This window comes from Rhamphochromis sp. 'chilingali' (genome assembly GCF_963969265.1).
Source record: "Rhamphochromis sp. 'chilingali' genome assembly, chromosome: 10".
NCBI lineage: Eukaryota > Metazoa > Chordata > Actinopteri > Cichliformes > Cichlidae > Rhamphochromis > Rhamphochromis sp. 'chilingali'.
In genome coordinates, this window is record NC_137937.1 from 20,090,851 (window position 1) to 20,107,801 (window position 16,951).

A 16,951-nucleotide genomic window follows, 5' to 3' on the forward strand; every position below is an offset into this window, starting at 1 on the left:
GAGGGATTCTGGGCCGTGTGTTTGCACAAGTCAACTTGAATGAAATGAGCAACCTGTGCATGAGGGGCACATAAAAAAGAAAGACATAAAAGTTACTGTTTCACGTGACTGTGAACTTCAGTACAACTTTAAACGTTTCAGCAAAATTAGGTGAGGTATGGTCTTTCGTTTTTGATTATATATTATTTGTTTAAGATATTTATTTTGATTTGCAAAATTTCTCAAGTATCTCTACTATGAATAGCACTTTGTGCTCACTGCAGCAATACAAAAGTCCAAAAGAGTCCAGCACTTTGGGAATTCCTCTGTGGGTTGTTACAGATCCTGCAGTACAACTGCCAGCTTGTAGAAAACCAATATAATGCCTCTGCATTTAGGACAAACATTTTGTCTTAGTCCCATGAACAAAATTTACTATAAACGTTCAGAAAATACTTTTCTTTTAGTTTTATTCATCTCATACTGGGATTATTAAGGGTGACCTCAGTACATACATAAGAACCTATAACACATCTCAAATGAATAATTAAAATTAAACCACTTAATTTAATTTAGATCACGTGAGTAAACCAAAATCGCTGCAGTGCAAAACCTTGCAGATTCAAAAGGAATTCATCCGCTCAAACCAGGGAGTGTTGTCTGAACTTATCATGCATGGATCTGTGGAAACTGAGACCCCTGACGGACATGCTAATTTAATGAAAGGTCAAGGTCTGACCTTCAGCTTTTTCACACTGTGTTTAAGTTGCACTGGCTTTAGTTTGCAACAGTAGTCTGAATTTTAGATTAGCACCAGTAAGGCCAACAAAAGTGTCTTTGAATATTTCACTTTAAACATCAGCTGTTTAAAATTAAAAATTATACTGCTGGACTGGATGAGGACTGCTGCCCCACTTTAACCCCAAACACTAAAAACAGCAAAACAACCTGCCGGCTGATCCAGTCTAATATGGTCCCTGCATAAAGCCAGTGAGGATGGCCAATGCTGTAGTTTTAGGCAAAGCTGACATAATGGAGTTATCGGCTCTTTGCACAGATGGCTGTAGGATTTAAAAGCAGTTTAAAAGTTAGGTTTGGGCTCAAGAATAAAGTCATCTGTTAGAGACTCTAACAGATGACTTTATTCTTTTTGTGTAGTGTTATCACGAATCTAGAGCCCAGAAGATTTGTGATAACACAACGTGACAATAGCTTCTAAAGAGAGGTTAAATCAATCAATTCTGTGGTTTCAGAAAAACTTCAGTTTTTTGACACATTCCTTTGTGTTTATTGATTAACTGACAAAATGGTTGCGCACAAACTTCAATCACGTTGGTATACTGGTGAATCAGAGCACAGGCACAGAACACATGACTCATTCTGTAAGAGATTTATTAAGGCTTCAAGTGCATGATAACAGAATAATATCACTAAATACTAAGTTCAGTATTGTAGGATACACAGATTTTGTTAATGGTAAGAATTATCACAAAGACATGTGCCAGCAACAGTACTTAACACAGAGATATATTATAATTATTTTCATATGATTTGGATTCTTTACCACAAAAGACATATGTAAATAATACAAACTTAAATGAATAGAGATTTAGATAAATAACCCATTTGACTTTAATAGATGTGATGGTTTATTGAGATGATACATCTGATGAAATTGAATCCATTTCTATTGTCACACTTGTGAAAATATACAGTAACCTGTATATTTATCAAAAAAAAAAAAAAAGCCAAAGCAACAGTGAGCAGAATAATCTCTTTGCAAAAAAGGTCTGTCTGTACAAAATAAATAAAAGCAGAGTTATACATGAAAAGATAATTTTACACTATTTAACAATTCTAGGTACAATCTGGTTCCTTCACTGATTTCATTCCTCGCTGAGATGCAGAGGGACAAACAACAACAACAACAACAACAATAGCAACTCGATACAGTGTGGATAAAAGGCATCAGTTGAATGGGGTATGACACATGCAAGGAATGATTAGGTGGAGCAGGGATGTATGGCTTCTGCAAGAGTAGAAAAGAGCCGTCCTAAATATCGGAGCACATCTCGGCACACTGTTTGTCTGATATGTGTGTGGCTAGCGACTCAATGATGTCCAACAACAGCAGCTGGCTGAGAGACCTCAGGTTGGGGAGCTTGGATACCTTTGGGAGGGGAGGAGAACAAAAAAAATGAAAAAAAGAACAGCAAATTAAGATAAGACAATGAGTCAAAAATGGGGAATAAGCAGCACTTGATTGCTCATGCACAACAAAATGAAGATAAAAGATAAAAAGAAGATAAAAGCTTAACAGAAATACAGCAGAGCTAACACTCCAGTGAAGTAAAGTGAAAACTGAGTGCTTCTTTGTTCCTTTGGATAACAAACAATAATCAGAGCGACACCTCATCGCAATGTGATGAGGTGCTTGTACAGCCGGCCAGCCTGTAAACAGTCTCCTCTTCACGCAGAAGATGGAGGGTGATCCACTAAGAGGCCAAAGGTGTCAGTCTCCCGCAAAGAAGAGGGGACTAGAGGGTTAGCTCAGCTGCAGTGAGTGGGCAGCAAACCCCCAGGGCTTCGGATACAAGCCCACCCACCTTGATGAACTGGTGGACAATAATGTGGAGACAGTGCTTCTTCATGTCCAGAGCCTGGGTCTTATCAGCTGCCTCAAGAATCTGAGAGAGGATAGCGAGAGAGAAGTGAGTGAAGAAATGATTTATTTTGTACAAAAGTGAGGGACTGCATTGTCCAATTAGGTCACTGCTCCCCCTGGGAGAAAGCACAATACCTGCAAGACATTCTCCACAGTGACGTTCATCTCGAGATTCTGCTTGCAGTAAGCCTGCAGCCTGTTGTTAGAAAACCCATAGTAATATGGTGCAGCAAACAGATAGCTGTTAATCCAGGGTCAAGGATGTAAACCAAGTTTACCGCAATGAAACTCACATTAACCAAAAAGTAAGGCCGGGTGCTTTGACAACCCATGTGGCTTAATTTTCGAAAAAGCTTCAGTGTGATTTAGAAACTCACTATATGAAACTGCAAATTTAACAACTCCATAACAGAAACATTTTAGGCCCTATTTTGTTTCTGGCATTGACATATTTATGAATTATTTCATTGTGTCCCTGAACTTATCTACTTATAAACCATTTATAAACATTAACCAACACTAACTCTTAACTTAAACATCACCATCTTCTAACTTACAGATAAAAAGTTCACACCTTTTTTATGTTAAATATTGAGTTCTTTTGTGACGAGCTAGCAGTTTTACTGTTAGTGATACAAACTGTACTCGATACAAATGTCTCTGTAGGAATATGTTGTGTTTTTTAAGGACCTGAACAGAAGAAAAGTATTGAGGTCTGTTTTTAGACAGAAATTAATTAATTAATCATCATTATTATCTAGGCTATCTTTACTCATTTCATTTTTATTTATATTTGCAGAAATGTTAAAGTTAAAAAAAAAAAAACCCAAAAAACTCTACAATTGAAAAGGATACAGGGAATCCTCTGGAGGCATGTTCACGTCACCATAGTAGATATAACGCAGCATCGACTCAAAGGCCTGCTTACTCGGGACCATCTCACCAATGGATATATTTACTTGACCGTCCACGGGCATGAAGGAGCGGAACATTGCCTCAAAGTAACTGAGGAGTAACAGTATCAAAAGGATAAGTCACACCATTAAGCTGAAATGGACCATGACCAACTGTGATACAACATCAAGCCATTACAGAAAGCAATCAAATCTACTCTAGAGTAGATCTAGTAGTAGTAGACCTAGAGTCAACTATCGGCACAGGAGCATAAAATCCACATTAAATCAAATTCAGCTTAAGTAAGGTACCAAAAATACAAAACAAAAACAAAATAACCCATCCATAAAATCTACGCTGATCTACCTGGACCGAGCTGCTAGTATGGCTTTGTGTGCAGGCCGTGGGTGACCATCTAACAGCAGAATAATGTCACAAAACTCAAAGCCGCTTCCCTCCAGGTAGGCCTTCATGTCCTGCACCAGGGAGGTCCCGATGTCCACAGGCTGGTCAGAGTACACCCTAGGAGGAGGCTGCTGCTTTCGTCGCACAATCTCCACTATCAGGGGAGTGGAGAGATGCTCGAACTCTTTCGTCATGATAACCTGGTTAAAGTGTGACTCCTTAACCACAAAATTAAGGCAATGTTCCTGAAGAAAGAAAAAAAGATGTTGGTATTAGTGTCATAATAGCTAGTACTGTCAAAATTAAAGCGTTAACTTAGGTTCCTACAGGCCATTATCTCTGCTTAATGCCGATGCAAAGGTATTGGCTAAAGTAATTTCATCTCGCCTTGAGGATGTGCTTCCTCGAATTATATCTGAAGAGCAGAATGGCTTTATAAAGGGACGGCAATTGTTTTTTAATACCCGTACACTCTTTAATGTTATTTACTCAAAGCGTCTATCTGAACTTCCTGAACTTGTGATTTCTTTAGATGCTGAAAAGGCTTTCGATAGGGTGGAGTGGGAGTACTTGTTTGCAGTTTTAGAGAAATTTGGTTTTGGTGATAAATTTATTTCCTGGATTCGGCTTCTTTATTCGTCCCCTAAAGCCAGTGTTCATACTAATGATGTTTACTCTGATTATTTTGCGCTGGGTCGTGGTTGTCGTCAAGGTTGCCCTTTGTCTCCCTTACTCTTTGCCATTGCCATCGAGCCTCTGTCTATTACATTGCGATCTTCTTCTGTATTCAGGGGAATCATCCGTAATGGAATTACACATAAAGTATCATTGTATGCGGATGACTTGTTATTATATATGACTGACCCCGCATGCTCCATCCCTGCTGTTTTAAGTATTCTGGAGAACTTCAGTTCGTTTTCAGGTTATAAATTGAATTTGGGGAAAAGTGAGTGTTTTCCTGTTAATACGGCAGCACGTCAACTTCAACAGTCCGATCTACCCTTTCGTCTCAGTCCGTCTGGGTTTAAGTACTTAGGGATTAACGTGACTCGCTCTCTAGCTGGCCTTAAATCAGCAAATTTGTCTCCTCTTATATCTAGGGTCACATCTGATATTCAAAGATGGGGTAATCTCCCCCTTTCTTTAATCGGTAAGATTAACGTTGTTAAAATGAACATCTTACCAAAATTTTTATTTTTATTTCAGTCAATTCCCTTATTTTTGCCGAAACATTTTTTTGTTTCACTGGACAAGATTATTGGTTCTTTCATTTGGGGAGGGAAGCCACCTAGGGTCTCTAAAACTTTGCTGCAGCGATGCAGATTTAGTGGAGGACTTGCATTACCTAATTTTTTAGTCTATTACTGGGCCGCTCACATCCATAAACTTTGCTACTGGCTAAAATCTTCTGGTTCCTCGTGGTGTAAATTGGAGCTATCATCATGTAAGGGCTCTTCTTTACCGGCTTTGCTCTATTCCTCTTTACCCGTGAGACCCTCTCTGTACACTGATAATCAGGTGTTTCTTAACACACTCAAAATCTGGTTTCAGTTTAGACGTCACTTTAATTTTGTAATGCCGTCTTCCTCGGGTCCTCTAAGCGAAAACCATTTGTTTCCCCCTTCACTTTTGGACTCGACATTTTCAGTGTGGTGTGACAAGGGTATAAAACAGTTCAAACATTTATATGTGGATGGTGTTTTCGATAGTTTTCCCAACTTGTCTTCTCGTTACAATCTCCCTGTTACCCATTTGTTTCGCTATTTTCAAATTCGAAATTTTGTTGCTAAGTGTTTCCCAAATTTCCCCTCTTTACCTCCAGAACAGCAGTGGGAAACTACGTTATCATTTGTTCCTCATCACAGAGGAACCATTTCGAAACTCTATGATGCTATTCTGTCTTTTAGTAACCACTCTAATGTGTTTTGTTTTTTTGTTTTTTTTGTTGTTTTTTTCATATATATATATATATGTTAATTTACTTAGGAAAATTAAGAAAGGTTGATTGTATTTCGGTAACTGCAAGTACTGTTTTCTTTTTTCAATAAAAATATTTTCAAAAAAAAAAAAAATTAAAGCGTTAACGCAAATCAAGCCGGCATCACGACTAACGCGGAAAAAATTTTTTTTAACGCATCTGGAGCGCAGAATGACTCAAAATCCCTGAAGTGTTTCTGTCAACGCATTTCGGGCAGTTTGTCCAAGTAGAGTTACCTTCGCACATGCGCAAATGGGCAGTAGATCTGGTAGTGACGGGGAGCTGAACCAATCAACTCAATTTGGAAGATATATAAGTTTTAAACAATCAGAAACAACTTTTTTTGAGTTTTAATGAACAAAATGTTAGCAGGACAGCATCCGTAAACTCTTGTTTGTTTATTTTCCAGACTAGAGTCATATTCATTTAACTTGGCCTCACTCCATCTTTTTACCATGGTCGTCCATGTTCCAGCCCAACAGTTTGAAAAGCAGTGAAATTAAGAAACTTTAACCACTAGAGGTCAGTATAAGACGCTTTTCAGCTGTTAACATTTAATCTGGACGTACCTTGAGCTGGTCGAGCTGCAGTTTGTTGGCATTTTCACAGACACTGAGAACATTCTGCAGGTCGACTGATGCTTCAATGTACTGCACACAGAGCTGCTCCAGCCGGGAAAGCTTAAAGCTAAGGGCCAGTTTGTACACATCCATAATCAGGAGAACATCCTGCACATGACCTGTGTAGACAGATACACACACGAATAAACATTTTCCCTCTCTTTTGCAGCAAGACTGGTAACAACCAAATGTGAGAAGCATGAGCAGAGTGGTACCTCTGCGAGGGTACTGGATCTTGTCTGTGTAGAGAAACTGCATTAAGACTTCAAAAGGCTGAGCCTCCGCTTCTCTGATGGATACCTCCAGCAGCGGCTGTGTGCCCGATGGCCTGTTGCCTGCTGGCATATCTTTTGAGCCTCCAGCTGCTCCTTCATCCTCACTGCTCTCCTGTTTTGTCTTCTGTAAGGCAGTAAAGTATGCAATTATCATTCTGGCTCAGTGAATACACCAGTGACCCATTACTCTTACAAATGCTTATATTATATATCTTGATGCCTCAGACCTACAAGCTTAGATAAATATGTTCATTAAAGCATTAAATGTGCAATATTTATGCTGCCGCACCTTTTCTGTAGTGAAAGCCTCACTGACTTTTCATAAAACTGAAATTTAGAGAATGTAGCTCATCATCCAGTCCATTACATTTCACGGGTTACTAAAATGGGGACCTTGACTTTGCGCACAATTTGGGTGAAGACCCAACTAGGTCAACCTTTAAATTTGATTCAGTTCTGACGAATACTGTAGGACTAGATATTCTTGTGAACTGTGGACCGACGACAGACGCCTCGCCATGGCGGATGAGCTGAAAATGAACTAAAATGATTACATTTGCAGCTTCACTTTGCGCATTAAGTCTGGACTGAGTTAATTTTCTATAAATATGAGTGTCTGAAAAAATACGAGCAATAACTCCTTGATTTTCCCCTTCAACACTATTGTTGGACAAATACCAAACACTAGCCTTTTATTACAGATAATTACCAAATCATTACTCTTTCTTTATGACAATATCGCCACTCTAACCTATTTCAGTGGAGATGGAAACCAACCAATCATGATGTGATCACGACTAATTGTTTCCTCTCCTGCGGTGTTCATTGTTTTAAAAAATTTTTTTAAAAAGGTGTTTCATTTCATGATGCCGCACAGCTTGAAGAGTGCAGGTTGGAGGATGTGGATTCAATTCTAAACCTTTCTGCCATTTAATATTTGAATTGTGACACAGGTGCTTGAAGTTGTGTCACCATTTCACCGTGTTTCTGATTTCCAAGATGTGGAATAGGTTACAGAGTTACATAATCAGCCTGATTTTTCATATTTATAAATATCTTCTGAGATCACTGACAGTCTTGTATGTGTCAGAGGAGATGCACTTGGTGCATTGTCCTAACCTGTCGCTGCCTATCTCGAGCCTGCAGGATTTTCTTCCGCAACCACTGACATCTTGCAGTCACTATGGCGATATGCCCCAAGACTCTCTCTTCACTCTGCAAACAAGACAACAATGTCAAGTCAGACAAGTGGAAAAAAACAACAACAACAAAAAAAAAACAAGTTTGGCAGATCATGTGCGAGTCACCATGAATTTCAAGAATTGCCTTTGGGTTTGTGAGCCTTTATGTAGCTTGCCATCACCAGTGTGTGAATGGGTGGATGACTGGATATGTAAAGCGCTTTGGGGTCATTAGGGACTAGTAAAGCGCTATACAAATACAGGCCATTCACCATTTTTATTACAAGAAGACAGTTGAGAAAGCTGGGGAAGAGGGCAGGGGGAAGCCATGCAGCAAAGGTGTCTGGGACAGATTTGAACCTAGGCCCATGCAACAACCTCAGAGCATACTGGTAACCTACTCAACCCATTGTTATGACCCAGTGGTGTGTTTGTTGGTGTTGTGCCTCCCACCGGAGGATGGTGGCGGTATTTTCCCTTTTTTCTCTCCTAGGAGGTGGACACCTGGGCGTGGCTGCTAGGTATCTGGGTGGAGTCTCTACACACCTTCCGACTGGATAATTGATGGACCACCTCCAGTACTTAACGTCCGGATGACAGTCACCTGGGAGTGCTGTTTGGAACCCCGTTGACGCGGTCACAGAGTTGTGGGTTGTGTCATTGTAGTGCAGGCTGGAGTATTCACGTGTACCTCTAGCCTTGCCATGTAAATAATTGTAAATAAGTTAACCAGTGGCGGTCACTTTTTTGTTCCTTTGCTGTATAACTTTCACTGTCGCAGCCTAGTAGGCGTGAGAAGCCGTTTTCTTTTGTTGAACAAGTTTTCTCCTGTTTTTCGTTAGATAGTTAGGTAAGTGATTTGTCTTTTGTTTGGGCTTCTTTTTATTTTGGTGTAGGGAAGACTAGGGATTGTTTTATAGGGAGTTTTGTTTATTGTTTTGGCATTGCTCACTGCTGATGAAAATAAATGGCTGCTTAAATACTTAAAAAAGGTGTCGTTGTTGGGGTTTGTGTGTGGGTGGGAAGTGAGTGGGGCAAACTATTTGTTACGTTTATTTACTTGCCGGGACCAGAACGTAACATATTGGGGGCTCGTCTCTTTTGTGTTCTTTTTGTGGCTTGTTTTCTTGGTTGGCGGTTTTTTCTTGTGTGGGGGGGTGTGTGTGTTAGGATGGAGTTTAAGTTGGAGGACTTCACTCTGAGCCCGTCTGCGGAGAAGTTGGACAGGTGTAAAAAGGCTGACCTCTTGCTTGTTGCTGAATTCTTTGATGTGACTGTGCCGTTGACTGCGAAGAAGAAAGAGCTTAGGGAGCTCCTGTGTGTCCAGTTGACGGACAGGGGGTTGTTTGGTGAGCCGGGTCCTGCAGGGGGGGTTGAGCTGGGGGCTGTTGCTGGTGTTTCTGCCCCACTGAAAAATCTCCCTTTTCCGCCTAGCCCTTCTGTGGAGGAGCTGCAGTTAACGCTGCGCATTAAGGAGGTGGAGCTAAAGAAACAGCAGTTGGAGGTGGACGCTATGCACTTGAGGATCAGGGCTCTGGAGGTAGAGAGGGGAGCCTCTGTGTCTGCCAGCCCTCCTGTACCTCGGTTAGCCCCGCAGTCACCATCCCCGCAGGTACCCTCTCCGGAGTCATCATCCCCGCAGGTACCCTCCCCGGAGTCATCATCCCCGCAGTCGCCATCTCCGCAGCCACCGGCCCCGATGCCAGGTGGTGGCTTTGATGTGAGTAAACACATCAAAATGGTGCCGGCGTTTCGGGAAACTGAGGTGGATTCGTATTTCACAGTGTTTGAACGTATCGCAGGTGCGCTGCACTGGCCACAGGATGTGTGGTCTCTTTTACTCCAATGTAGATTGGTGGGGAAAGCTCAAGAGGTATGCACCGCTCTTTCTCTGGAGGACAGTTTTGACTATGATATGGTGAAGGCTGCTGTCCTACGCGCTTACGAGCTTGTGCCAGAGGCTTACAGGCAGAGATTTAGGGATGGGAAAAAATCCGCCAACCAGACCTATGTGGAGTTTGCCAGAGAAAAGAAAACTCTGTTTGATAAGTGGTGTCATGCTACAGAAGTAAAAACCTTGGAAGACCTGCGTGAGTTGGTGACGTTAGAAGAGTTTAAAAATCAACTACCAGACACTGTGGTAACCTACTTAAACGAACAGAAGGTTACGACTCTCGCCGCTGCTGCTATACGGGCTGATGAGTTTGTGTTGACACACAAAGTGGTGTTTTCGGTTCCTGCTCACAGTTTTCCGTCTTCCAGTAGCCCGCCCAGATGGTCTCCAAGGGGCACCCGCCGTGCCATCCCCTCATCCATTGAGAACCGCGTGTGTTTTTTTTGCCATGAGCAGGGACACCTTATTGCGGTTTGCCCTGCTCTGAAGAGAAAAGAAATGACCAGGCAGGGTACATCTCCTTCCCCAATAAACCTTCTACAGACAAACTCTCCTACTTGGGGGGAGGTGATGGCCCCCGAAAATGATAAAGTAGATAAGGAGTTTAAGCCGTTTGTGTCAAACGGCTTTGTTTCCTTGATAGGAGAAGATCGGCGGACTCCTGTCAGTATTTTGCGAGACACTGGTGCGAAACAGTCGCTCATTCGTGAGGGGGTCTTACCGTTTTCAGCTCAATCCTGTTGTGGGGCGGATGTGTTAGCCTGGGGAGTTAGGATGTGTGTAATACGGGTTCCTTTACACTTGGTGCAGCTTTCGTCTCAGTTTTTGTCTGGTGAGGTTAAGCTTGGGGTGCGGCCCCAGTTACCGGTTGCAGGTATTGACATCATCTTGGGAAACGATCTAGCTGGCGGCACAGTTTTTCCGTCGCCAGAAGTAGTCGATATACCACTTACAGATAACAGTGGTTTCGATCGTGCCACATCAAAGGCTGTTCAAACCGTCAGTGTAAAGACATTTAGGCAGAGGAGAGGTGCGAGTGGATCCCAGCAACAGCAGCAGCAAAATGCTGAAACCAGGCCACCTGCTAGAAAAAGACAAGGACCTCGACGGCATAGGGACCGCAGAAGAGGCCAGCTGATGGTGGCTAATGCTCCATCTCCCACCCTTAAATTTGACACAGACTTTGATTTTGATTCCTCCAAAGCGCAATCTGGAGACTCTTGGTGTCCCTGGGCGGTTCCTGAGGGGCCAAGGATTCAGAGGTGGACGCCAGTGTTTTGGGGGCGGGTGCAGTGCTCGTGCAGGAGGATGAAAATGGCATTGACCACCCAGTCTGTTTCTTTTCTAGAACATTTCTATAACAGCAACCAGCGCCTCATGCGTTGGTCCTTACTCCTACAGGATTTCAACATTGAGATCCAATATATAAGAGCTTAGAGAATGTTATGGCTGATGCCCTCTCTAGGTCGTAAATCAAACATCTTTGTGTGGGGTTGGATGTTTGATTTTTTTTGGGTGGGGGAAACTGTTATGACCCAGTGGTGTGTTTGTTGGTGTTGTGCCTCCCACCGGAGGATGGTGGCGGTATTTTCCCTTTTTTCTCTCCTAGGAGGTGGACACCTGGGCGTGGCTGCTAGGTATCTGGGTGGAGTCTCTACACACCTTCCGACTGGATAATTGATGGACCACCTCCAGTACTTAACGTCCGGATGACAGTCACCTGGGAGTGCTGTTTGGAACCCCGTTGACGCGGTCACAGAGTTGTGGGTTGTGTCATTGTAGTGCAGGCTGGAGTATTCACGTGTACCTCTAGCCTTGCCATGTAAATAATTGTAAATAAGTTAACCAGTGGCGGTCACTTTTTTGTTCCTTTGCTGTATAACTTTCACTGTCGCAGCCTAGTAGGCGTGAGAAGCCGTTTTCTTTTGTTGAACAAGTTTTCTCCTGTTTTTCGTTAGATAGTTAGGTAAGTGATTTGTCTTTTGTTTGGGCTTCTTTTTATTTTGGTGTAGGGAAGACTAGGGATTGTTTTATAGGGAGTTTTGTTTATTGTTTTGGCATTGCTCACTGCTGATGAAAATAAATGGCTGCTTAAATACTTAAAAAAGGTGTCGTTGTTGGGGTTTGTGTGTGGGTGGGAAGTGAGTGGGGCAAACTATTTGTTACGTTTATTTACTTGCCGGGACCAGAACGTAACACCATGTAGTTAAACCGGCACCTCACCTTGACGCTTTAATCAGCAGTTTAGAGGCTTGGCTTCCAGTTTTACAGCAATGAAAACTCACCTCGCCCAGAATAAACTCCACATCACAGAACTGACGGTTCTCCCACAGTTTGCCATAATCCTCATGGAGGGTACACTTTGGGTAGCATGAAAACTACAAAAGTGAAAGTTTTAGCAATCAATCTTAAGGCAGGACAGACTTTTTAACTATGGTAGTATATCTCAGCAATGAGGTGATTTGACACCAACCTGGAATCTGTACATCTCCCCACTGCGGACATTGTTGTCCACAGTCCCGCCAAAGATGTACATGGCATCCAGAATCACAGCAGCAGCATGGAAGAGCCTCCCACTGGGCATCTGAGAAAAAACAAAAACAAAAAAAGATAAGAGTTTAATTGCATATCTGTAAAATTCACCTACATGTGTTTTATATTCCTATCTGGGGTGACACAAAAGGAACACCATACCACTATGATTTACAATAATATAAATTGTCTTGCACAAATTTCTGCAACAAAATGCAGACTGTCTACAGCAACGAAGAATGTAAAGTAAGTAAACTCAAAATGGCTCATCACTCAACAGCTTTTCCAAACATATTGTGTTTGCATTACATTAAGAAATAGTACAATAGATAGGAATGGAGCGTACAGGAACAAAGTGTTCTCGTTTAATAATTTACTGTCCTAATAAATAATATTTGTGATATCATTCATCCACCTCCATATCTACTAACATAGTTCTTTGTGTCAACAAATGAATGATATCACAAACACAATGAACATTTTCCAAATTTTTTCATACCTCACTGTCATGGCTGGGTTGGATCACCTCCCAGGTCTGAGAGTCAACATCATAGCAGTGCAGCTCATTGGGCAGGGTGTTGTCAGCAGCACCTCCAAATACATACAGGTGCCGGTCAAAGGCAACCATAGTGTGTCCATAGCGCCTCTGCGGAGGTGGAGGAGAGCCACGCAGCAAATGTTCGGTTGGTATACGTGTCCACCTGAGAACATGGGAGTTATGAGTGTCGGGTAATGCTGGTAAATATAGTATAAGTAGCTGAATGATATAAAAAAGGGTGCTGCTTACATGTGGCCTTGGAACTCAAACTGAAAGAGGTTGTTAGTAATTTTGGCTCCACTCTGTCCAGAAAACACAAACATCTTGTCCCTGCATACGGCGACAGGGAAGTTGCAGCAAGACGGGGGAATTTCACCACTCTGATCGATCTGATGGACACAAAGACAGAAAGACAGACATGAACAATGACCAAGAGTTTCTGAGTCTTTAACTTTAAATGTTGTTCTCTTTTGTTGTGAAAATGAATGAAACATGCCTCTTCCCAGCACGCGTGCTCTCGGTCCTGCAGACTGATGGTCCACATGTCGTTCAACCTATACGTGGGCGAAATAGTCACCAAGGTTATGCACAAAAACAAATACATCTGCAGAAAATGAAATAAAAAATTCATACATACCTGGCATTTCCATCATAACCGGCAAATATCCAGAGTTTATCACTGTAGACTGTGGCCCCATGTGCAGATCTGGCCACTGGCAAGCTGGAACAGAGATGCAGGATTTTTAGGACTAGTTTCAAATGACAACACTTAAGTATAGTCCCAGACTAAATTTTTATTTGCCTCTGTACCTCAAAGGGCCTTGCAAAGACTTAAAACAGTTGTAGATTTTGCTTGTCCTGGATTAAACTAAGCAGACTGCAAGACTGAGGATTAGAGATACTATGGGATTAATTTGAACCTTAAATTAATTTTTGAAGGAGGTGGGCTTAACTTTTATCAGCAATTTTGCGAAGAATAGAGGATTTTGGAGTTGGGGGGGCTGTCATGCTAGGACATAGTAGAAGGCAACTGTGCACAGTGTGAGGTCCTCCAAAGTTTTAGTTTAGCCAGTAAACATAAAGGCACATGCGAAACCAGCCCACAGTTTTTCCAACATATTTTATCCTCCAGACAACCTAAAGCACGGGTGTTGAACCCCAGGCCTCGAGGGTCGGTGTCCTGGAAGTTTTAGATGTGTCCTTGAGCCAACACAGCTGATTTAAATGGCTAAATGACCTCCTCAACATGTCTTGAAGTTCTCCAGAGGCCTGGTAATGAACTAATCATTTGATTCAGATGTGTTGACCCAGGGTGAGATCTAAAACCTGCAGGACACCGGCCCTCGAGGCCAGGAGTTCGACACCCCTAACCCTAAAGTATTAAGGGTGGGAACCACGGAGGCAAGATACAATAATATCATGGCACACAATAACAATGTTTGGTCATTATTAAAAAGAAACGAGTTAATACATTACCTTCCCTCCACTTTCCATTCAGTCCACTGTCCTGTAGCAAACTTGTACTCAAAAAGGTCATTTTTATTTTTCAGGTTTGAATTTGAGTAAATGTCTCCAGTGTAGCCCCCTAGAAAATATCAAATTTGAACATTACAGAAATGCCACCAGAGTTTAAAATGGATAAAATGAAGGATTTTTATAGATAATGAAGGATTTACCAAATACAAACATGCTGCTGCCATAGACCACAGCTGAGTGGTGGTATCTGGGGGCAGGTGGCGTTCCAGTGGTGAAAGCTCTGTGAATTATAGACATGTGTCAACTTTTATTTTATTATATGGTTAAGATTGTGTATGTTTTATATATACTCTGGCTGATTTGGTGTCTTGTATTGTAATACTTTCAAAAAGTGTCCACTGTGGAAATAAACTGATCTTTATGATTACTTTTTAGTGCTCCTTGTTCTGATACTCACTGCATGCACACTATGATGGTCTTAAAATGTAAATGGCCTATATTTGTATAGCGCTTTACTTAGTCCCTATGGACCCCAAAGCGCTTTACACTACATTCAGTCATCAGTCATAAATGTGTGTTAATCTGGGTTATTCCGTGGATTGTGATATGTATTGCAACGAAGTAAAATCAAACCAACTGCGGCTGTGAGGCTATAGCCTTACCGACACCAGGAACAGTCCTTCACATCAAAGCGAAGCAGATCATTCAGCATGTTTTTGCTGTTGGGTGACACAGAATTCTCACATACATATAATAACACATATATCTGAAAAATGTCTGCAGAAGTCTTGTAGCCCTTACCCATTATCTCCCCCGAACACATATATTGCATCTCTGTAAGCCACCACAGTGTGCTTGCTGCGCCTGCGTGAAGCCGCATGAAGTTCAGTAAAACCACAGGTATTCAGTTTGAGTGAAGATGCTGCTGCTGCTCAGCTGTCCACACCTTACCTTGCACCAACAAACTCATCGCACGGAGGGAGTCTTCTCCAGCGATGAACAGTCTCAAATGGGCCGAAATTAAGTGTCAAATATTCCACGCTGTCAGAGCAGCTGTGGTCGAAATCAACACTCGGAGCCACTTTAGTTGACTTACAGGACATGTTTTTGCTAACTCCCCGGCTCAATCAGATTTCAGGGCCACTCATCTGCAGGGACGTGAACGGTTAACGACGCTGTTAATGCCCCAGGATAAGTGCTAATACTTCTGTCACTACATGTAAATCTGGAGTGACATTGGTACTACTCTTACCCAAGTCTTCTTTGTTAAAGATTAAGGCTGTTGTCCTTCAGAGAACTGTTAGCTACAAAAAAGCTCAGTTAAACCTGGCTAGCTAGCTAGCCTCTAGCTAGTGCTACGCCCCAAAACTAGCAACATGAAGAAGAAAACGACAAGTTAACGAACAACGCTAACGTTGCGTTAAAACATCTGGCCAACCGGCTCGATACCTACGATGTCATGATATTACACAGACAAAAAAACAACACCAAGAAATCAAAAGCAGTGGTAAATCCACGCCCCCCACAACCCTGTATGTTGCGGGTACTTCACTTCCTGTAATATTAAAAAGGCGGAGTCAAAGTGCTTTCAGTCCTGTAATCTTGAGTAGTATGAAACACTATAGGTATTAACGTTAATTTACACTTTGGAGTCCTACTCTAAAAACCTGTCATAGATTTAGCACCGTCTTCAAAGCTGGAATGTGTTAAAGAGTCTTTGAAATTAAAGATTTTAAAGCACGTTAAGCAAAGAAAGAAAATAAGGAAACTAAAAAAGCTGCAGTCACTCATTGCTGCAATGAGTTTTATGTTAAAAACAAGGATATAGTGTCCACTTTCACTCTTTATCTCTGAAGCAGTAAGTGGTTCTCTGTTGTTAGCTATCTGCACTGAAACAGAGGTTAGATAACTTTATAAATGAGGGTTTTGTGGAGGATGGCCTGTTTGAGTCAGGTGCCCCAGTGGCTCACCAAACTGACAAGCAGGAGTCAGACAAAATCCCCTCTGTGTTTGATTTTTCCTTGTCTGTTGGGTTGGACACACCGAGCAGAGAAATCTCAATTCCAATGAAGTCAGAAATGAAAGGTGTAATCTTTTAATTATCAATAATGGCACAGTGTAATATGTCAAATGTCGTTCATTTCAGGTTTTATTTGTCAAATTTTAATTCCTGTCAAGGGTTACATATTTTTTTCCATTACAGTACATCCTGATATGTAAAACCGTAGACTTAACAGTGTTTCTAAGTCTATAACTGTCTTAGCACAAATGTTAAGGACATCTCCAAGCAATGAAAAAGTATTGTGATCATGCAGTTTTTGTTAAAAACATAACCATCCTCATTGAACTTTTCATGTTTTATTTTACAACAGCAAATAGCATTGGATTTAATTACAATCTTCTAACACTGATCTTCAAAATAAATGCTTTATTAGGTCCGTTTGGAACCACTATAATTTTGAGGCATTATCGGCACCAAATGCTCATTTTAACAGGAAACTTGTGAAATGTTAT

General features: G+C 41.6%; 1 protein-coding gene across 2 annotated transcripts; it reads right to left on the reverse strand.

Moving 5' to 3' along the window:
- Positions 1-1,711: 1,711 nt before the first annotated feature.
- Positions 1,712-15,978, reverse strand: lztr1 (leucine zipper like post translational regulator 1). 2 transcript variants are annotated; one of them, XM_080894372.1, is made up of 20 exons: positions 15,690-15,978; positions 15,389-15,585; positions 15,239-15,301; positions 15,100-15,156; positions 14,638-14,717; positions 14,438-14,546; positions 13,599-13,682; positions 13,458-13,515; positions 13,211-13,350; positions 12,923-13,124; positions 12,365-12,475; positions 12,177-12,269; positions 7,936-8,031; positions 6,757-6,940; positions 6,491-6,660; positions 3,905-4,188; positions 3,500-3,649; positions 2,780-2,885; positions 2,586-2,666; positions 1,712-2,149 (listed from the first exon to the last, which is right to left on the reverse strand). In XM_080894372.1, the coding sequence occupies exons 2-20, from the start codon at positions 15,538-15,540 to the stop codon at positions 2,033-2,035; spliced, it is 2,337 nt and encodes a 778-aa protein (XP_080750498.1). In that variant the 5' UTR covers positions 15,541-15,585; positions 15,690-15,978; the 3' UTR covers positions 1,712-2,032. The 2 variants fall into 2 exon arrangements, with proteins under 2 accessions (XP_080750498.1, XP_080750497.1); XM_080894371.1 differs by having other exon boundaries at positions 15,389-15,978.
- Between the last annotated feature and the right edge of the window lie 973 nt (positions 15,979-16,951).